This window comes from Ursus americanus, chromosome X, assembly GCF_024610735.1.
Source record: "Ursus americanus isolate L20-20 chromosome X, mUrsAme1.1.p, whole genome shotgun sequence".
Classification (NCBI taxonomy): Eukaryota; Metazoa; Chordata; class Mammalia; order Carnivora; family Ursidae; genus Ursus; species Ursus americanus.
The window spans coordinates 68,025,691-68,048,319 of record NC_142164.1 but is presented as its reverse complement, the minus strand read 5'-3'; the positions used below and the strand labels follow the sequence as shown (position 1 = coordinate 68,048,319).

General features: G+C 37.3%; 1 protein-coding gene across 7 annotated transcripts in view; it reads right to left on the bottom strand.

Annotated features, from left to right (window-relative positions):
- The window catches only part of OPHN1 (oligophrenin 1), a 521,428-nt gene that overhangs the window by 84,950 nt on the left and 413,849 nt on the right, over positions 1 to 22,629 (bottom strand). For all 7 annotated transcript variants that reach the window (XM_045795443.2, XM_045795441.2, XM_045795445.2 and 4 more), the window contains one exon: positions 13,465 to 13,624. In XM_045795443.2, the coding sequence (XP_045651399.1) occupies positions 13,465 to 13,624 (160 nt within the window). The remainder of the gene's footprint in view (positions 1 to 13,464; positions 13,625 to 22,629) is intronic.

The following is a 22,629-nucleotide window of genomic DNA, read 5'->3' as shown; positions in this document are numbered from 1 at the left end:
TCCTACTTTCTCCTTGCTTTGGATTTATGTTGCTCTTCCTTTTCTAAGTTCTTGAAGTGGACAATTTAGGTTACTGACTTCACACTTGTTCTTCTTTTCTAAAATAAGTATTTAAAATAAAATAACATAAGTATCCAATGCTAGAATTTCCCTCTTTACACTGCTTTAGCTGATTTCTATAAATTTTGACATGTTTTTATATTGTCATTCAGTTCAATGTAATTTCTTATTTCTCCTGAGACATCCTTATCTATACATGAATTATTTGGAAGTGTGTTTAATATTCATGTTTTTGGAGATTCTCATGTTGCCCTTCTTTTTTTCAGCTTTATTGAGTTATAACCGACATAAAACATTGTGTAAGCTTAACGTATACAACATGTTGATTTGATAGATTTATATATTGCAGAATGATACCACCACAAGATTAGCTAACACCTCTATCCCATCACATAATTACCATTTCTCTTTTGTGGTTAGAGCATGTAAGATTTACTCTCTTAGCAACTTTCCAGTATATAGTATAGATTATTAGCAATAATCACCATGCTGTACATTAGATTTCCAGAACTTGGTAATCTTATAACTGGAAGTTTGTACTCCCTAACCAGTATCTCCCCATTTTCTCTACCTCTTAGCTCCTGATAAGTACCACTCTACTTTCTGTTTTCTGAGTTTGACTTTTTTAGTTTCCACAAAATATGTAATATCATACAGTATTTGTTTTTCTCTGATTTATTTCACTTAGCATAATGCCCTGAAGATTTATCCAGTTATCACAAACCATAGATTTTCCTTCTTTCTCATGGACACTTAGCTTGCTTCCATATTTTGGCTATTGGGAATAATGTTGCAATGAACGAAGGGGTGTAGGTATCTCTTTAAGATCCTGTTTTCATTTCCTTTGGATATATACTCTGAAATGGGATTGCTGGGTCATATGGTAGTTCTATTTTTAATTTTTTGAGGAATCTCCATACTGTTTTCCAATTTACACTCCCACTAACAGTGCACATGGGTTCCCTTTTCTCCACATTCTTACCAACACTTGTTATCTCTTGTATTTTTGAAGATAGCCATTCTAACTGGTGTGAGGTGATATCTCATTGTGATTCAGATTTTCATTTCCCTATTGATTAGTGATGTTGAACACTTTTTCATGTACCTATTGGCTATTTGTATGACTTCCTTGATAAACCGTCTATTCAGCTCCTCTGCCCCCTTTAAAATTGGGTTGTTTGGATTTTTACCATTGAGTTGAGTTCTTTATATAGTTTGGATACTAATCTCTTACCCAAAATATGGTTTGCAAATATTTTCTCCCATTCTAAAGTTCGCCTTTTCACTTCATTGATTGTTTCTTTTACTGTGCAGAAGCCTTTTAGTTTGATGTATTCCTACTTATTTTTCCTTCTATACCTTATGTTATTCACTGCAAAGATAATGTCAAGGAGAATTTTCCCTATGTTTTCTTCATGGATTTTTATGGTTTCAGGTCTCATATTTGTCTTTAATCCATTTTGAGTCAATCTTTGTAAGAACTGTAAGATAGGGTTCCAATTTCATTCTTCTGCCTGTGGTTATCCAGTTTTCCCAGCACCACTTATGGAAGACACTATTCTATCCCTAATGAGTACTCTTGGTTCCCTTGCCAAATTCTACTTGACCATATAAGTGGGGGTAATTTCTGGGCTCTTGCTTCAGTTCCATTGGTCTATGTGTCTATTTTTATGCCAGTACCATACAGTTTTAATTACTACAGCTTTATTTAGTTTGAAATCAGGTAGTATGGTGCCTCTGACTTTGTTCTTCTTTCTCAGGATTGCTTTGGCTATTTGGGCATTTCTTTTAGAGATCCCAAATTCTGAGATTTTTTTTTCTATTTCTGTGAAAAATGTCATCGGAATTTTTATAAGGATTGCATTGACTCTATAGATGGATTTGGGTAAACAGATATTTTGACAATATTAATCTTTCCAGTCCCTGAACACAAGATATATTTCTATTTGTGTCTTTTCCAATTTCTTTCATCAAAGTCTTAGAGTTTTCAGCATACAGATATTTCACCTCCTCATTTAAATTAATTCCTAAGTATTTTATTGTTATTAATGCTATTGTGTGTGAATGGGATGTTTCCTTTTCTTCTTTTTCACTTTTTGTTGCTAATGTGTAGAGACACAATTGCATTCTGTATGTTGATTTTGTATCCTGCAACTTTACTAAATTTGCTGATTAGTTCTAGCAGTTTTTTGATGAAGATTTTAGGATTTTCTAAATATAAGATCATATCATATGCAAAGACAATTTTAGTTCTTCCTTTCCTAGTTGGATGCCTTTAATTTATTTTCCTTGCCTGACTACTCTACCTATAACTTACAGTTTATGCTAAATAAGAGTAGTGAGAGTGGGCACCTTGTTCCTGATTTTAGAGAAAAGGTTTTCAACTTTTTACCATTGAGTGTGGTGTTGGTTGTGGGTTTGTCATATATATCCTTTATTGTTTTGGGGTATGTTCCTTCTTTACCTAATTTGTTGAGCATTTTTATCATGAAATGATGTATTTTCTCAAATGTTCTTCCTACCTCTATGGAGATGATCATATAATTTTTAATTTTTTATTCTGTTAATGTGGTGTATCACATTTATTGATTTGGTTAAACCATCCTTGCATTCCAGGGATAAATTCCACTCGATCATGTAGAATGATTCTCGTAATGTACTATTGTGCTTCTGTTTTAATTTATTTCAAGATATTATTGGATTTCCCTTTTGATTTTTTCTTTGACCCATTCATTATTCAGGAAAATGTTTAATCTTCACATATTTGTGAATTTTCCAGCTTTCTTCCAGTTATTGATTTCTAGTTTCATACCACTGTGGTTGGAAAAAATACTTCGATCTTCTTAAATTTGCTAAGATTTGTTTTATGACCTATCATGTGATCTATTCTGGGACTATTCTATGTGCATTTGAGAAGAATGTGCATTCTTCTGTGTTTGGAAGAAATGTGCTGTATGTATCTGTTCTAATTGGTCTAAAATATGGTTCACATCCAAAGTTTACTTGTTGATTTTCTGTTTGGATGATCTATCTATCGTTGAAATAGGCATATTTAAGTCCTCTACTATTGTACTTTTTTTCCATTTCTCTCTTATAGTATTTGCTGATAGTGTTTGCTTAATATATGTAGGTGCTATCATGTTGGGTACACACATATTTATGATGATTACATATTGTTTATGAATTGACCCCCTTATCATTATATAAAGACCATCTTTATCTTTTGTTATCATTTTTGGTTTAGTCTATTTTGTCATATATAAGTATAGCTACCCTTTTTCTCTTTTGGTGTCCACATGTCTGGAATATCTTTTGGCCTCTTTTCACTTTAAGCCTGAAATGAGTCTCTTTTAGCACATCACGGGGGTCTTGTTTTTGTCTTTGTTTTTATCCATCTAGCCACTCTATGACTCTAGATTGGAGAATTCAACCCATTAATATTTAGAGTAATTATTGATAAAGACTTACTAATATCATCTTATTAATTGTTCTTTGGCTGTTTCTAGCTCTATTTTTCTTTTTTTCCCCCTTTCTTGCTGCCTTTTATTTTTTGATAAATTGAGTATTTTCTAGGTGGTGTGCTTTGATTCCCTTCTATTTATCTTTTGTGATTCTACTGTAAGTTTTTGTTTTGTGGTTAGTGTTAACTTATATAAAACATCTTATATATAACAGTCTATTTTATGCTAACAATTTAACTTTCATCCATGCAAATACTCTATCCCTTTACTCCCATCCCCCTTTATATTTTTGAGGTCATAATTTATGCCTTTTTAAAAGATTTCATTTATTTGAGAGAGAGAGAGAGAGAGACAAAGCGAGCACGAGCAGGCAGAAGGGCAGAGGGAGAAGGAGAAGCAGGCTGAGCAGGGAGCCAGATGCGGGGCTTAATCCCAGGATCCCAGGATCACGACCCAAGCGGTAGGCAGACAGTCAACCAACTGAGCCACCCTGGCACCCCCATTTATGCCTTTTTTAATATTGCATATCTACTAATAAATTATTGAAGTTATAGCTGCTTTTAATACTTTTGTCTTCTAGCTTTTATATTAGAGTTAAGTAGCTAACACATCACCATATTATAGTATTAGGGTATTCTGAATCTGCCTATATGCTCACCTTTACCAGTGTGCTGCATATTTTCAGTTATGGGAGGCTTACTGTATTCCTTTGGTGGGGACGTGTTTCCCAAATTTCTTGTGATCCTTATAGCCTTGTGGTATAAGGATGATGGTATCTGCTTATTTGAAGAACCAGTCACCTCTTCTAGACTTTATAGAGTGACTTCTGTAAAAGAAACTTTTCACCTGTGACTGGGGGCATGCTGGGTAGTGCTATAATCCTTAGTCTAGAGGTACAGGGTTCTAAGTGTGGGAGCACATTGGTAGCACCAGGTCTAGAGGGGATGTGCTGTCTCTTTAGCTCAGGCTGCTGGGCTCCACAGAATTATCAACTGTATGGTCCTTAGTGAGCACTTCAGGGGGGCCACAGTGGTTGCAAGGGTTGCTGGGGACCTAAGTGTCACTTCCAGGTCCAGCAGCTAGAGACTATGGCAGATAGCAGTGGTGGCTTGACCTGGTGGTGTACATACACTTAGCTGTAGTGGCCAGTTAAAGGTGGGCAAGTTGTGTCAGCTAGTGACAGAAGGCAGTGCCTGATCTGGGTCCACAAGCAGCTATAGGGGCCCTGGTTGTTGGTATGCTCACACTCTGCACACTACAGTGGTACTGGTGATAGGTGTTGGGCTGAGTGCATGCACATGTACAGCTAGAGGGGCCAGCTACTGGTGAGCATGATGGTGCTGGCCAGTGACAGGACACAGGGCCTGATCTGGGCTTACAAGCAGCTGAGGGGGACCAGGCTGTTGGCATGCTTAATTCTCACCTCAGAATGAGTGTGCTGTGATGGAAGCCAGAGAGAGGTGTCAGACCAGTGGTATGCAGGTGCACAGCTGGACTAGCCCAAATGAGAGCATGGTGGTAGTGGTCAGCCTAGGGGACCTAGACTGGCATTCTCCACTCATTCACCTGCAGATGGCTAAGCTGGCTGTCAGCGTGGCCCCTGGGCTCCAGTGGGGTGGCAAAGGTCTCAGGCAGCTAGCGTTTTAAACCTGGGCAGCTGCAGAGATCTTGAATGATTGCCAGTGTGGCTCCTGGGCTCCATCAAGGGTGAGGGTGTGGAGAGTGACTCAGGTGGCTGGCACTAGGGAACATGAATATCAGTGGGGAGAAAGCTGGCAAAATCTAACGTGGGTCCACAGTGGCTGTGCTGACTGTTGGCTTTAGCAGTGATGAAATCTGCTGAGTTTGCCTGCAGAGCCGGTCTCTGTGAACTGTGATCACTCCCAGTGCATGTCTGTGAGTAACAGCTTCTGCTTTTCTTCCTTATTCCTAGCCAGCTGTATACATCTCAGCTTTGCTAATCTGAGTGGGGTGAAACTGAAGTTGGATCCTCACACAGTGCCCTGAGAGGATGGAGAAGCTGGTTACTCACCTTATTCTTCCTTTCATGTTGAGGGGAGGTTTTTCTAGTTGGAAAGTTCCTTCTTGGCACTGAACAATGCCACCTTGGAGAATGGGATGATGTAGGCATCATTTTTTTCTCTTCTTGTTCAATTATTCTCAGGTTCCCCCCCCTTTGGTTCCACTGTATTGCTAAAACATCCTAAGTGAACTCTAGAGGTCTCCCAGAACTATTTTTGTTCACAGACATCTATCCAATCATTGATCTTTGTGGGGGGATGGGGAAACTGGGTTCTTCAATGTTGCCATTTTTCCCTCTAAGCCTTATATTGCCTTTCTGTTACTGATTTTTAGTTTGATTCCATTGTGGTCAGAGAAGATACTATGCATAATTTCATTTTTTAAAGTTTTTTTGAAGTTTGTTTTATGGCCCAGGATATGGCCTATCTTGATATGTGTTCCATGGCCACTTGAAAATAATGTATATTTTGCTGTTGTTGGGTGGAGCATTCTAAAAGTTCTGTTGGTTGATAGTGCTCTTGAATTTTTCTAAATAATTTCTGATTTTCTATTTAGTTGCTCTTTCAGTTGTTGAGAGAGGAGTGTCTATTTTTTTTAATATTTCAAGTTTCTATTTAAATTTTAGTTAACATATAGTATAATATTAGTTTCAGGAGTGGAATTTAGTGATTCATCATTTACATATAACACACAGTGCTCATCACAACAAGTGCCCTCCTTAATACCTATCAGCCATTTAGCCCATCCCCTGCCCACTCCCCTCCATCAACCTTCCATTTGACAGAGATCATTAAGAGTCTCTTATGGTTTGCCTTCGTCTCTTTTTTTCCCTTCCCCTATGTTCATCTGTTTCATTTCTTAAATTCCACATATGAGTGAAATCATGTGACATTTGTCTTTCCCTGAGTGACTTATTTCACTTAGCATAATACACTCTAGCTCCATCCACATCATTGCAAATGGCAAGATTTCATTCTTTCCGATGGCTGAGTAATATTTCATTGTATATATGGACCACATCTTCTTTGTCCATTCATTGGTCAATAGACATCTGGGCTCTTTACATAATTTGGCTATTGTTGATAATGCTGCTATAAACATTGGGGTGCACGTGCCCCTTCAAATCTGTATTTTTGTACCCTTTGGGTAAATACCTAGCAGTGCAATTGCTGGGTCGTAAGGTAGTTCTATTTTTAACATTTTAAAAAAATTTTATTTATTCATTTGAGAGAGAGCATGAAAGAGAGCACAAGAAAGAGAGCACAAGAGAACATGAGACAGAGAGAGAGAGCATGAGCAGGGGACAGGGGCAAAGGGAGAGGGAGAAGCAGACTCCCTGATGAGCAGGGAGCCTGATGCGATGCGGGGTTCAACACCAGTACCTCGAGATCATGACCTAAGCTGAAGGCAGATGCTTAACTCACTGAGCCACCCAGGTGTCCCTATTTTTAACTTTTTGAGGAACCACCATACTGTTTTCCAGAGTGGCTGCACCGGTTTGCATTCCCACCAAGAGTGTAAGAAGGTTCTGAGAAAAGGGTGATAAAGTCCTCGAGTATAATTGTGGATTTTTCTGTTTTTCCTTTCAGCTCCACAAATTTTTGTTTCATGTCTTTTGAAGTTTTGTTGTTTACTACATGAACATTTAGGATTTCTATGTCTTCTCGAACACTTTTTATAATTGCAGTTTGATTTATCCATAATGTTTCTGAGTGTATCTCTTTGTATAGATTTTTAGTAGTTGTTTTAGTATTACATTGTACATATATAACTCATCACAGGCTACTGGTTTCAACATTTCACCTGTTTGCTGAAATGTGCAAACCTTGCCTCCTTTTAATGTTCTTTATGCTCCCCCTTTTATAATACAATTGTCTTAAACATTTCTTTCACATACATCGAGAATCACATCAGATCATACTGTAAATTTTGTTTTATCTAAATAAAGCTAAAAAACAATTTGCTTTAACCTTCAAACATAATTGAGAAAACTCAAGAGGAAAAGGAAAGTCTATTAAATTAACCCATTTATTTGCTTTTTCTATTGTTCATTTTTCCTTCCCAATATTCCAAGATTCCTTCTTTTATTGTGTCTTTTTTGTTTAGAGAACTTACTTCAGCCATTCTTTTAGGAGTGGTCTGCTGGCAACAGTTTCTCTTAGTCTTCTGTTGTTTGGATTGCATAATTTCTGTTACTCTTAAAGTTCAGTTTCTTTCCCCTGTCCTCTCCATTCTATTGTTGAACCATCCATTGGATTTTTAAGTTTCATTTATTGCATTTTGCAGTTCTGTAACTTTTACTTGGTTCTTTTTTATATCTTCTATTTATCTGCTGAATCTGTATTTCTTTGCAGAAACTTTCTATTACTTTGCTGAGATTCTTTATTTTTTTTCTTTCAAATGTATTCCTAATGGCTCCTTAAAGCATTTTTATAATGGCTACTTTAAAATTCTTGTCAGATCATTAACATCTGTGTCATCTTGGTGTTGATTTCTATTGATGGTCTTTGCTCATTCATGTTGTGATGAATCATTTTGGTATGATTTTGACAAATGATTTTCAACTGAAGCCTGCACATTTTGGGTACTATGTGAATCTTGTTCTTACTTATATCTTCTGTTATAGCGGGGCTTGCGGGGCTCCTCTGACACTGCCACTATAAGGTAGGAGGAGCACTGTCTCATTTCTGCCAGGATGGAGTGAAAGTTCAGGTTTTCTACTTGGTCTCCATTGACATCTCAGTGGAAGGTAAGAACTTCTTGTTACAGCTAGGCAGGAGGAGTAGGAGTTCAGACTTCTCACTAGGCCTCTGCTGATACCACTCTGTCTGGAGGGGGAGGTGTGTCTCATTACTGTTCCCCAGATGGCCTCCTCTCCATTGACACTATAGTGTGCTAGCCTTATTACCACTGAGTGGTGGTGAAAGTCCTATATTTCTACCAAGCCTCCTCTGATGCTACTACAATGCCAGATAAGCATGGGTGTCCAGGTGCTTCATGTGGTCTCCACTGACACAACTGAGAGTGAAGGATGGTGTCTCATTACCACCAGCTGAAGATGAAAGTCTGGCTCCCCACTTGGCCTTCTTGACAACACCGCATGGAGTGAAGGGAAAGAGGCTCAGGTGCCTGTTACAGCCTGGCCAAGGTAGAAATCTAACTTCTCCACTCAGCATTTGCTGGAAGGGGTGGGGGTGGGGCTGCTTTTTTTTCTGATATTTTGCTGGAGTAGAGAGGTTACTATCTAAAATTTTTCTGTGTTGCAGGGCTGTTCCTTTCCAGGTCCTTTGGCTAGAGAGAGTAGGCTTTTGTTGATAATTTTTCTGACTGCACCTGTTCGTGTTCTTAGGTGTCAGCTTTTACACTACCCAATCTGGGAGATGAGGCAAAAACAAAATCCAGGTGACTCACGGCCATGTCAGTCCTCGGGTCCTAAGGTCCCTAGCCAGTCTGGTCCACCTTCTTCCCTCCATATTTCAGAGTCTTCTTGTGTTATTTTTATATATAATGTCCAGAGATTAAAGCTATACTAAGCAGAAGAATAATATATGCATATAAAATATGTCAAATATTTTAATGCATATGTATGTATATATATGAACTTTTTTCTTTGCCAAAATGACAAGAAATTATTGAAATGAGGATTGGAATTAGGAGTTGAACGTAGGTAAAATAGAAATGTGCTTTATTTATAGTTTGTATTTTTTGCCATATATATATTGCTTATATTTTAAAAAAATTAACGTTTAAAGCAGTAGATACTTTTCAGTGCTTGTCCAACATAATATGTCTTGAGAAACTGAAACTACTGTCCACTCTTTCCTTTCTAAGACTCTCTCATTTCCAGAGGTCTGTGGCTCCCCTATTTCCTAGTTCTGTCATTGACCAATATTTCTCAATCTGTTTTGTAATCTCTTCCATTGGCCCTTCAAATATTGGCACTCCCTGGTTTTCAATTCTTGGTCTAACATTTATTCTCTCACACAAGTATTCGTTAGACAAGAATATTTATTCACATTCTCTTAAATACCATCTCTATGCTGTTGAAGGCCAACTCTATTTCGCTAATCCTGTTTTCTTCTCTGACCTCAGATGTCTCACAGGCTGAACTTTTTTTTTCCTTTCAAATCTGCTCCTCCCTCATTCTTATGTATCTCAGTAAATGGCAACTTCATCCTTCTAACTGATGAGATAAAAAACAAAACAAAACAAAACAAAACAAAACAAAACAAAACGAAAAACAAAACCTTGAAGTTATCCATAACTCCTCTCTTCTACATTCCACATGTGACTTGTTAACAAATCCTATTGGCTCTGACTTCAAAATACATTTAGAATGTGACGACTTCTTACCATCTCCACTATTACTACCCTCATCCAAGGTAAAACCATTTTTTGATTGCATTATTAAAACAGCTTCCTAATTAGTCTCCTTCCTTCTACCCTTATTTCCACACAGCTTCCAGAATAGTCTCGTTAAACATAAATCAAATGGTGTTATTTCTCTTAAAAACCTCACTTTTATCTTACTCAGATACAGCAAAGTCAAAGTCCTTCCAATGGATTTTAATGACCTATAGAACCTACTCAGCTCCCTCTCTATTTTCTTTCTGAATCCATCTTCTTATATTTCTGTTTGTTTGTTTAATTCTTTTTAGCTAACCTGACCTCCTTTTTCTACTCTGAACATGATAGGCACACTTCTGCTTCAGGGATATTGTACTTACCATTTTCTCAGCCTAGAATGCTTTTCCCTCAGATATCTGAATGCAATCACCCCTTAATTTCCTATGGATCTTTGCTCAAAATTTGTCCTTTTAGTGAGGCCTTACAGTATTTTAAAATTGCAAAACTGCTTTCCAACCCTTCCTATTCCCCTTCTCTGCTTTATTTTTCTTCTTAATGCTCACTACTATCTAACATACTATGTACTTTACTTATTTTGAATATTGTTTTTCTACTTCCTTTAGAATGTAAATTCCATGAGCACTGTATCTCTAGGGCCTAAAATAGTACCTGGCAAATAGTGGGTACTCAATACATATTGGTTGAATGAATATCAATCAATTAATTAATCAATAAATGAAATTTGGGCTTTGATGTGGAAAACAAAGGCAGAAGAAAAATTATGAAATTTCCTTACCACCTACAGCCCATTGATAAGTCCTGGAAACAGGCAGAGTGACATTCCTCTAGGGACTCAACTGCCTCCATGTTAATACTTTGCTAAGGGCAAAAGGCAATCCTAGCCTGACCCCTTCCCCCTCACCAGGATCCTGTAGGTCTACTTTAACATATAAAAATTCCTTTGGAAACTTCCTTTATCTCTAACCCCCCCCACCAAGATACGTGTTTGCAATCATCCCCCAAGCATATGGTCCACCGATGTACATCTGAAGGGTCTCATGACTAAGGCTTTATTAGACGGTAATAAATGACCTTTTCCCAACAATAGCTAGCCCCCTCAAGGTCCTGGAAACCTTGCTTCCAAAATTCCTTAGAGACTTACGCTATCCCTAACCCCTTCCCAACTTGAGGATATATAATGGGCCACTCCTCATGACCCCGGTGCAGCTCTTTCTGCCCATGGGTTCTATCCCCTGTGCTTCAATAAACCACCATTTTGCACCAAGATGTCTCAAGAATTCTTTCTTGGTCGTTGGCTCCAGACTCCACCCCACTGAACCTCGCCGATATCCCACAACCTCATCAGGCTTTAGACCAAGAGTCAAGAAATTACAGCCCCTAGGCCTGCACCCTGTTTTGTAAATAGAGTTTTACTGGAATATTCATTTGTGTACATGTTGTCTATGGCTGCTTTCCCAATACAAAGGTGGAGCTGAATAGTTGTGAAAGATTTCTATGACCTGCACAGCCTAAAATATTTACCATAAATATTTTCTTTGAGAAAAGTTTGCTACTCCTTACTTTACTCCAACTACTTCCTAGACACTGCTTTCTGGATATCCTGCAGGAATCTGAAGTCTAATCTGTGGCAAATTGAGTTTTTTTCCATCTTCCCCCAAACTTTCCCATTCTGTATTTCTTATATTTATGAAGGACAGCCCCATCCATCCAGTCAGCCAAGTCAGAAATCCAGAATTCAGACATCTTCCTCTCCCACATTTTCCACTTCCGATCACTAAGTCCTATGCTTTTCCCTCCCTGTTCCTCTTCCTACCAGTTATTTATTGCTCTGACAATGGTACTAACCACTCTCTCTGTGATCTGTCCTTCACACCACAGACAAGATAATGCCTCCTGAATGTAAGTCTATCCATCACACTACTCTACTTTTAAACAATGCTTTTCCAAGACCGTAGGAACAATGCCAAACATTCCAAACTCTTTAACTAGACAGAGTTCAGTCCTTTTAGGACCTGGCCCCTGTCTGCCTCCAATCACATCTCTGGCCACTGCTATTTTTATTTCATGTTCCAACAGTACCAAACTACTTGAAGTTTTAGGTCTTTGGGCCTTTATTCATGCTGGGTCATGTCCTTGAAATTTCCTTTCCCTATTTTCCTTTATTTCCACCTTCAGTACTGACATAAGTTGTACTCCTCTGCAAGTACCCATGCTTGATAATCCCAAAGTGCCTGCTATGTCCAATAATATCACCATTCAAAAATGATTGCTGAGGCAGCACTTCATAGGGATTAAGTACTTCAACTCTGAGCCAGGCTACTTGGATTTAAACCCCAGCTCTGTTACTTGCTAAGTGGCCTTGGACATGTGACTGTCACATAGGACAGGTTTATTATCTCTTCACATTCCAGCTAAAAAAAAAATGACTATCAGAGAAGTTGTTTGATGTAACACAGGTAATATAGCAGAGAATGCCAGTTGTAATCCAATATGCATTCTCTCATTTTTCTTTTAGCAAAAGAACTAAAGACTTATCTGGGCACGTGAAGGCCCCAAATAAAAACTGTGCTTCCCTAATTCATCTGCCAGATGTGACCACGGGATTAAATTCTGAAAAGGTATGTAAATAAAAGTGATATATGTGACTTCCAGGTCATGGCCTTAAAGGTCGTATCCTTCACTTGCCTTTCTTTCCTTCTTCTCAATTGATATGATATAGAAGGTATTTGGTCATGCAGATGAAGCAGCACCTTAGAGATGGCAGAACAACAAGAAAGAAAGAAACTGGGTTCTTGCCCCTGTCAAGTCACCATAACAGCACTGGCACGCCTCACTGGACTATTCCTCAATCAAGTAATAAATGTCTCTTTTATTGGAGCCACTGTGTTTGTATGTGGAGTCTTAGAAGCCTAACCTATATCCCACCAAATATAGTTGGTAAGTGGCAGAGCTTGGATTTGAACTGTAGATACCATCTGGACTGTGTCATTAGCTTCCTCCCCCTGCAGAAAAGTTTGTATTGAATTAATTATTTCTTGTCTAGCCTCATTCCTGGGTTCATTTTCTGTCTCTACCCTTATTTTTCCTTTTTCATTTGACCTAATTAAAATGCACAGTACCTTGTATTTTATATGCCATATAAAATATACAACCTTAAATTATTTTTGAAATGAGATGAGGTTTAAATAAGTATAAGTACTGCTGTCTTTATAGTTCCATTGTACACGCACCACTTTTATATCATTTTCATTTGTATATATGGCTATCTTCATATTATACTAACTCTGTAAAGTCATGAACAATGATATTTTCTTCTTTCTTCTTCTATACCATGTTGCCTTGTGTCTGATAATAAAATAGTCATAGAATTGAGCAATATTTGCTAAATGAATGAATTTCACAGTGTCAGAAATGCTATTAAATGCCATTGTGTTATAATGGAATTTCCTTCCATTATCAACTTGAGCAAGGGAGGGAGACACAACTCTAAAAGGTGGCTAGGGGAAAGTGTCACATGCTTGGAGAAGTGATGGTGAGAACAGGGAATACATACCTTGACAAAGTGCTCAATTAGGATTTCCACCACAATGTTCTGGAATTTGATGTTCATCATGGCAGCGACAGTGTCTTCCTGAGCTCTCATCAGAGTGGGCCCAAAGATCACACCCATGTTGGAGGGGGTCATAAGATTCTCTTTGCTGTGCTCACATACACTGCCAAAAGAGAAAAAAAAAATGATTAACAAGATTTTCTCCAAGACCCCCTTGTAACCAGGACTTTGTTAGGTGATATAGGGGGTAAGAGAAACTAAAAAGTAGGGAAAAAAAGGAGAATCGAAAATATATATGAGAAGAAAAGACTACAAAGGAAACAAGTAGCAAAGAATAAAAGAGTATATGATTAGGGGCTGAAGTGAGACATAGCTAACTTAGTAGCACTGCAGGAGTTAAGAGAAGGGGGGTAGGCAGCTATAGTAAGAAAGTATTTACAAAGACAGCAAAGAAGCAAGACAACATTCCAGGCAACAAGTACACCACGTATAAAGCACATATAAAAAAGAACAAAGCACATAGAGAAGAACCTACCAGTCTCACCGTCTGACACCAGTCAGGAATCTAGCCCCTCCCCACCCCTCATTTGAAAGTAAAAAACTCAAAGAGCTGGAAGGGATCCTTAAAATTAGCCCTTTACATCACTGTCCTCATTTTACAGATGAAATCACACACACACACACACACACACACACAAACAAAAACAAAACAAAACAAAACAAACAGAGGTCCAAGGAAGGAAAGGGATTTCCTTGAAATCACGATCAGTCAGTCTCATCAGAGTAGTCACCAATATTATGATCCCTAATCACTCTCCTTGCTAAAATTCTCTTTAGGAGCTTTGTAGCACTTACAAGATAGGGCCAATTCTCTTCCAAGTTGCGGCTTATAAACTGTTTCTAATGCCAGTGTACAGCTTGGACTCTGAAGCTGATGTGGGTTTGAATCCTAACACTACCACTCAACTGTGCAACAGTGTTAGTGACCTAACCTCTCTGGGCTTCAGTTCTTCCACATTCAAAAATAGTATCCACCTCAGAGGGCTGTTATGTAGAGTTAAATTGCTTTAGCATGGTATCCTGGAAATACTGCATTAGAAATATCTGCTATTATTATTACCTCTCCAGAAGTCTCCATCTAGGGACTGTTGACCTCTGACACTCTTGATACACTACACTGCTTAGATTAGGTTTTCTGACTATACCATGTTGTTTCATGCCACTCCTGCTTAGAATGTCTCCTTCCTTCTGGATCTAAAGAAGGTGTATTTATCCTTTAAGGTTCACTTTAGGTGACATCTCCTTCAGGGTTATCACAGCCCACTGTCCTCTTCTTGATTGACACCATGGCGAGCAAATATGTTACAATTCTGTTTCTTATCTGCCTCCCTTACTAGGTGGTAAACAACTTTCAAACGTGAGTGACTCATACAAAACAGGTACCAATTAATTATTTTTAATGGAACTACTGCTGTTTCAAATAGTACTGGAGGCAGCAAATAAAAGACGGGCAGCTGTTTGGTTAGTTTGGCTGTGGGGGTGGGGAAGTGAGGCAGTGAGACAACCCACCTTAAACACTAATTTTCAAAACCTGCCCAGGTTAAGTCCCCCTGAGAAACTGACCCTATCAACAGGCAGGCTCTTTTTACTAAGTGGGTAATTGAGAGAGACAGAATCCTGAGACAATCTTGATGAAGTCTGTTAAGCCAGTGACAAAGGCTGGAAACCATTCACATGATAATTAACAGCAACCATTCACAAGCATTTATTATTGCTGGGCTGGTGATGGGTCCCTTTTAACAGTTTAAATATTTCCACAATTAACCCTTATTATTTAGTGACAGGTTTTTTTTGAGATGTTAAAATGGAAAAGCAACTCTATACCACCACCAAGTGGCTAAACCTCTAGTAGCAAGGCAAGGACACTGGTGAGACAACAGCCTCCAACATGTGTGAATGCTTATCTCCTTTTGTGAACTTTGAAAGGAATGGACTTCTGGTGAAGATGCCAGAGCTCACTTAATACTCCCAACTCCAAAAAAGGCAGAGTGTTTTATCTCTGAAGGCTAGGTTCACAGAAAGTAAAGCACTTAATCAAGGTCACACAGTTTGTGAATACATGACAATACAAGGACTCAAACCTGTATTTGTTGGGCCACAAGTCTTACAGTCATCCTATTGCATCCCACTGCTTGCTTATCTAATTCCTGTTAAGAAATCAAAATCCTTGTGGGGCTCCCTTTAAGCTAAAGCCACCTTCTATTTTTCTAAGGGAGGTTCCTGGTATCCCATTTAGGACATTCTTTTTCTTCTTGGCCTTATGAGATTTGGAAGGTAACCTCTTTTCGGGGAGAGATTTCTTTGCATTTGACATCTCTCTTTTTATTATACATTATTATTAAGAGGTATAAGTCACACCCCAAATTATGGGTTAATAAGAGAAATAAAACCAAAAATAAGAGCATTGTGAATAGTGAATTAGGTAGGAGTTTGTGATATGACTTGTCAGCAAACAAATCTTAGATTCTCTAGTTCACATGGACTAGCGACAATGGGTACAACTTCTGGAACATGAAAATTTAAAACAAAAAAAAAAGTGGGTATCAGAGGGAGGTTGTAAAAAGCCTCCAGTTTAGAAAAATAATTTTGATTAGATGGTTTAGATCAGAGGTCATAAACTAAAATGTCTACAAAATAGAACTACCTTATGATCCAGCAATCCCACTTCTGGATGTATATCCTGATGAGAGAAAAATTCTCTCAAGGCCTGCCGTTTTAGATTTCTTTTTTAGTTAGCATGACAGTACACAAACGTTTAAATCAAAAGCCTGATTTATGGCTCAACATGCATACATTGTACACCTGCTTTATGAATGAGTAGCCTAAAGGAAAACCATCATGTCCTTGAGATATCAATGTTCCTACTCCTTAGGATGAGAAGAAAGGCAAGAGAAATGTAGATAAAATTAAATTTCCTCACAACTTGCAGCCCATTGAGAAATACCTGAGACATGCAGAGTGTGACATTCCTCAAGGAACTCAAGACTGCCTTAATGTTGATGTTTTGTTAGAGACTAAAAGCAACCTTAGCTTGACAATATCCAGACCTCCAGGATCCTAAACGTTTTCTTTAACATACGGAAATCCCTTTAGTGACTTCCCTTATCTCTGTCCCCCAACTTGAAAGTATATGGTCAATTGCTCCACACAGTCACAGTGCAGCAATTTTGCTCATGGGTCCTGCTCCGTGCTTTAATAAAAACACCTTTATGCACTGAAAACGTGTCAAGAATTCTTTCTCGACCTTTTTGCTCAGAGGCCCCACATCACCTGGATTCCTGTAATAAAACTTGTCATTCCTGCCTATATGCTAATCTATAATATTTTGATGTTAAAGAGTATATAACCCTGTAAAAAGGGTTCATTTTCTGGAGTACTTTCTTCCTTGTAAAGACCATGCTTCCTGGGCAGTTGTCCTAACTTGGGCTCAAATAAAACTCTCTTTACTTTTATTAGAGATTCTGAAAGGTTTGTTCATTTTACATAGACAGTCCAAAGGAAATGAAATCACTATCTCAAAAAGATATGTGCACTCCCATTGCAGCATTATTCACAATAACCAATATATGGAAGCAAACTAAGTGTTCAACAATGGACAAATAGAGAAATATATACACACAATGGAATGTTAATCAGCCTTAAAAAAGAAGGAAATTCTGCCATTTGCTACAACATGCATGAACCTAGAAAACATGTTAAGTGAAATAAACTGGACATAAAAAGACAAATACTGAACAATCTTGTTTATATGTGGAATCCAAAATAGTCAGACTTAGAGGCAGAGAGTAGAATGGTGATTGCCAGGAGCTAGAGGGAGGGGGAAGTGGGAAGATGTTGGTTAAGAAGTACAAAGTTTCAGTTATATAATGTGATTAAGTTCTGGACATCTAATGTATAGCAATGCAAATAGAATTAAAAATACTGTATTGTACATTTGAAATTTGCTAAGGGGGTAAATCTTATGTGTAATCACCACAAAAAGAAGAAAGAAAATGAAATTATGTGAGGTGATAGATATATTAATTAGCTGTATTGTGGCAATTATTTCACAATGTATAATACACCAAACATCAAGTTGTATATCTTAAATATATATAATTTTTATTTGTCAATTATACCTCAATAAATATGGAAAACATAAAAATAAAAACTGAAGCAGTTCATTAAAGCTGGTTCCACCACTTATGTGACTTTTGGCTTATTTTTTTCTATCCCATGCATGTATTCTCTCATCTGTAAAATGAGAAGGTTATTAGGCGATCTAAAGGCGCTTCCAGCTCTGCCATCTAATGAATCTAAGAAAGTCCTCTTGAAAGTAATGGAGGGGGGGAGTCATACATTATGTGTCTACTGTTGAAGAACATAGAGTGCGCTTGTCTTCTCCACAATGAACACCACCACTTCCATCACTACAAAAATACCAAAACAACACAACACAAAACAAACCCCAAACCAAATATCTCAAAAAAAAAAAATGTTAAAGCCCACAAAACTGGCATCAGGGAAAAAAAAAAAAGACTAGGATCAGAGCAAGCCTCTTGATCCAACGATAGCAAACTTTAAAAAACAAATGATCTGTTTTCATTAACAAATAAATTTAAAAAAAAAGATGGAGAAACCTATAGATTAGGAACATGGTAAAAACAAAGAGGCACTGGAGCGCCTGGAATGGCTCAGTCGGTTAAGCATCTGACTCTTGGTTTCAGCTCAGGTCATGATCTCATGGGTCCTGGGATCAAGCCCCACAACAGGCTCCATGCTCAGCAGGGTGTCTGCTTGAAGATTCTCTCCCTCTGACTCTTGCCTCACTCATGCGTGCTCTATCTCTCAAATCAATAAATAAATCTTTTTAAAAAAATCCCAGAGAGGCCCTATCCTATATTGCATACAGACTAGGCCTCTGTGTTCATTAGCCCTCTAAGTGCTTATGATATACACAAAAGCTTGAAAACTACTGCTATAGATCAGGTTCACTAAATTATGACCCTTTGGACAAATGTAACTTACCACCTGTTTTAGTAAATAAAGTTTTATTGGAGCATAGCTCTGCCCATTTGTTCACATAATATCAATGGCTGCTTTTGTACTACAAATGTAGAAGTGAATAGTTGGACAGAGTCTATATAGCTCACAAAGCCTAAAATATGTATAACCTAATCCTTTATGGAAAACATTTGTTGACCTCTGCTAAAGGTTAAAAGAAGTTTAAAAAACATTTTAACAGATGCTATGTGTGGATATTATTTGCATCCTGATTCAAGGAAAAAACACATGACATATTTGAGACTTTTAGAAATTTAAACACAGAGTATTTGATAATAAGTAATTATTACTAACTTATGTTTAGACATGATAATTGTGTTATGTGTACAAATAATTTTCTTTTTTTCAATATACATACTAAAATATTTATGGATGAAATAATATGATGTCTTGGATTTACTTCAAAATAATATGGGGGAGGATGGCTGGAGATGTTGATGAAACAAGAACGGCCACATGTTGGTAATTACTGAAGCTGGGTGATAAGCACATGAGAGTTCTATGTTCCTTCTATTTCTGCATATACTTGAAATCTTGCAAATAAGAAGTTTTTTAAGGGATAAGATACTAATAGAGGGAGAGAGTGAGTCAGTGTCTATCACAAAGTGAGAAGTACCCATTCCTGAGGATGGTACCCTCAGGACAGACAGGTTTGGTCTCCCCCACTGGTGTTTTATTATCTCCAATTTATTTTATTTTATTTTATTTTATTTTATTTTATTTTATTTTATTTTATATTTTAATTATCTATAATTTACATTTAAAAGCTTCAACATAGTCAGGGTAATGTCCTGAATTTCATCAATGTCATCATTTGCAACCACACTACCATTTTATGGATCACTGAGAAAGAAAAATCACTCTATTTTCAAATTATATAATATTTTAAGACATTTTAAATAGAAAATAAACCCAACAATGAACAAAATTTAACCAAAAGGACTACAATATGAATGGCTATGACTAAGTTCATGAATAAAAAGGTTATGATAATTAAATCAAAACTGCTCTGCTGCCTTACAACAGTAATTTTTCAGAAACCATTGATTCTAAGATGCATTCAAAATTCAGGTTACAACTTGAAAAAAATGTGTCCCTTGGAATTGATAAAATGGGATATATGCTTGTTAGTTTTCATGTATACTCTAGGATAGTTAATTGTAGTATTCTAATTGTAAATACATACTTATATACTCTAAGAGTGATTAATCAATATTTAAAAAACTCTAATCAGAAGGCAGAGGAGTTACTACAAGCTTCAGGTAACTGCATCTCCAATCAACACCAGTTGCTTTATTAATAAGCATCATTGATGGTAAAGTGATTTCTCATTGCTTAGATGTGTCAAGATAAATGGATTGGCTACAAATACTGTATACATACTCTTAAACTTGCATAGACAGGTTAGAAGAATAGAGCAATGGTTAATCATAACATCAGTAAGGTAGACCAACAAATATACATCTTTATATGTGATATAGCATAAGGGATACAACATTGCCTATGATGTGTTCGAGCCAAGAAATAGTTGAATTGAACTCATCTAGTCTTTAAATATAATCTCTACTTTACAAGAAATAAAGAAAATGGGGGAACAAGCTGAAAAATATGACACTGAAGAAAGTAGACAAAACTAGTAAGACTTTGTAGGACAACTGGTAGGTCTAGTCTCATCAATAAGCTAAAGTCATAAAAAAAAACAGTGTGAGATTTTTGAAAACTGAAAAAACATAAAAAATAGTATGTGTGACCCTATATTGACTACTAGTTTGGACATACCACCTATAAAGGGCATTTTTGGGTCAAATGGGGAAATATTAATATTGTCTGGAAAGGTAGAAATTGTTGAACTGAAAAAAGTAAGTTGCAAAACACCATAATTTCATTTTGGTAAAAAAAAAAGGCAAATGTGTGTGTGTGTGTGTGTGTGTGTGTGTGTGTGTGTGTGTGTATAAATACGCACAAAACGATCTGAAAGAAAATGCACTAATTATTAATAGTACTGATTTTGGATACTGGGAATAGAAAGCTTTTACTTTTTAAATGTTTCTATATTTTCTAATCTCTACAATGCACATTATTGCTTCAGAAGTAACAGAAGCGTTATTACGAAAATAAGAAGACTCTAGTAAGCCTAATATCCCACACCTTTTAGAATGGTAGCCCAGGCCTAGGATTACAAAGTGGTCTTGCATTTGGGCATTAGATCACAGTATTTTATTGCCATTTATGTTGCTATAATATGATCTTATCTCCCTCCAGTGAACTTTTTATGCAAATGCATTCAAAGTATCTGAAAAGGAAGAGAGCTGGGACATCACTTAGTTTACAGAAGAGGTTGTTATGTATGAGTGGCAGAATGAGGCCTGAGGCTTGCTTCCATTGTAATATTCTCTGGTAGTGAGGTTATGGGAAAGGCGACCTGTAGCATTCTCCTACCAAAGGTAGGAGACTAGAAAGGAAGAGAGAAAATCTGCAGAAACGACAAAATAAGTAATAAAATAGTACTATTTTACATCTATCAATAATCACTCTGAATGTAAATGGGCTAAATTCTCCAATCAAAAGACACACAGTATCAGAATGGTACATGCTGCCTACCAAAAGACTCATTATAGACCTGGGCACCTACAGATTGAAAGGGAAGGGATGGAGAACCATCTGTTATGCTAATGGATATCAAAAGAAAGCTGGAATAGCCATGCTTATATCAGACAAAATGGATTTTAAACCAAACACTGTAACAAGAGATGAAAAGGGCACTATATCATAATAAAGGGGACTATCCAACAAGAAGATCTAACAATTGTAATTATTTATAGCCCCAAATTGGGAGCACCCAAAATATAAAACAATTAATAAGAAACATAAAGGAACTCATTGATAATAATGCAATAATAGTAGGGGACTTGAACACCTCATTACATCAATGGAGAGATCATCTAAGCAGAAAATAAGCAAGGAAACAATGGCTGTGAATGACACACTGGACTACATGGAGTTAACAGATATATTCAGAACATTTCATACTAATGCAGCAGAATACACATTCTTTTCAAGTGCACATGGGATATTCCCGAGAACAGATCACATATGAGGTCACAAATCAGGCCTCAACAAATACAAAAAGATTGAAATCACACCATGCATATTTTGCAACCACAATGTTATGAATATTGAAGTCAACCACAAGAAAATATTTGGAAAGACCACAAATGCATGCAGGTTAAAAAACACCCTACTAAAGAATGAATGGGTTGACCAAAAAATCAAAGAAGAAATAAAATAATACATGGAAGTGAATGATAGTGAAAACATGACAGTCCAAAACAGTTGGGATGCAGCAAAAGGGGTCCTGAGAGAGAAGTATAGAGCAATACAGGTCTACGTCATGAAGAAATAAAAAATCTCAAATACACAACCTAGCCTTACACCTAAATGATCTAGAAAAAGAACAGCAAATGTAGCCTAAAGCTAGCAGAAGAGGGGGAAATAATAAATAATGAGCCTAAATAAATGATATAGAAACAAGAACAGTATAACAGATCAATTAAATCAGGAGCTGGTTCTTTGGAAAAATTAATAAAATCGACAAACCCCTGGGGGATGAGTTAAGATGATGGAGGAGTAGGAGACCCTAAGTGTGTCTGGTCCCTGGAATTCAGCTAGAGAGTTATCAAATCATTATGAACACCTGCAAAATCAATCAGAGATGTAAAAAAGGAAATGCTGCAATTCTACAAATAGAAAAGCAACAGGGGCGCCTGGATGTCTCAGTCAGTTAAACGGCTACCTTCAGCTCAGGTCATGATCCCAGGGTCCTGGGATTGAGCCCTGCATCAGGCTCCCTGCTCAGCGGAAAACCTGCTTCTCCCTCTCCTGCTTCCCCTGCTTGTGCTCGCTCTCTCTCTCTCTCTCTCTGTCAAATAAATAAATAAAATCTTTAAAAAAAAAGGAAAGTAACCACTTTTTGGAAGGTAGGACATGCAGAGATGTGAACCTGGGGCAATAAATCAGAGGACATGGTGGAAAGGAGGGAACTTGTTTAAGGAGGCTACTGCAAAG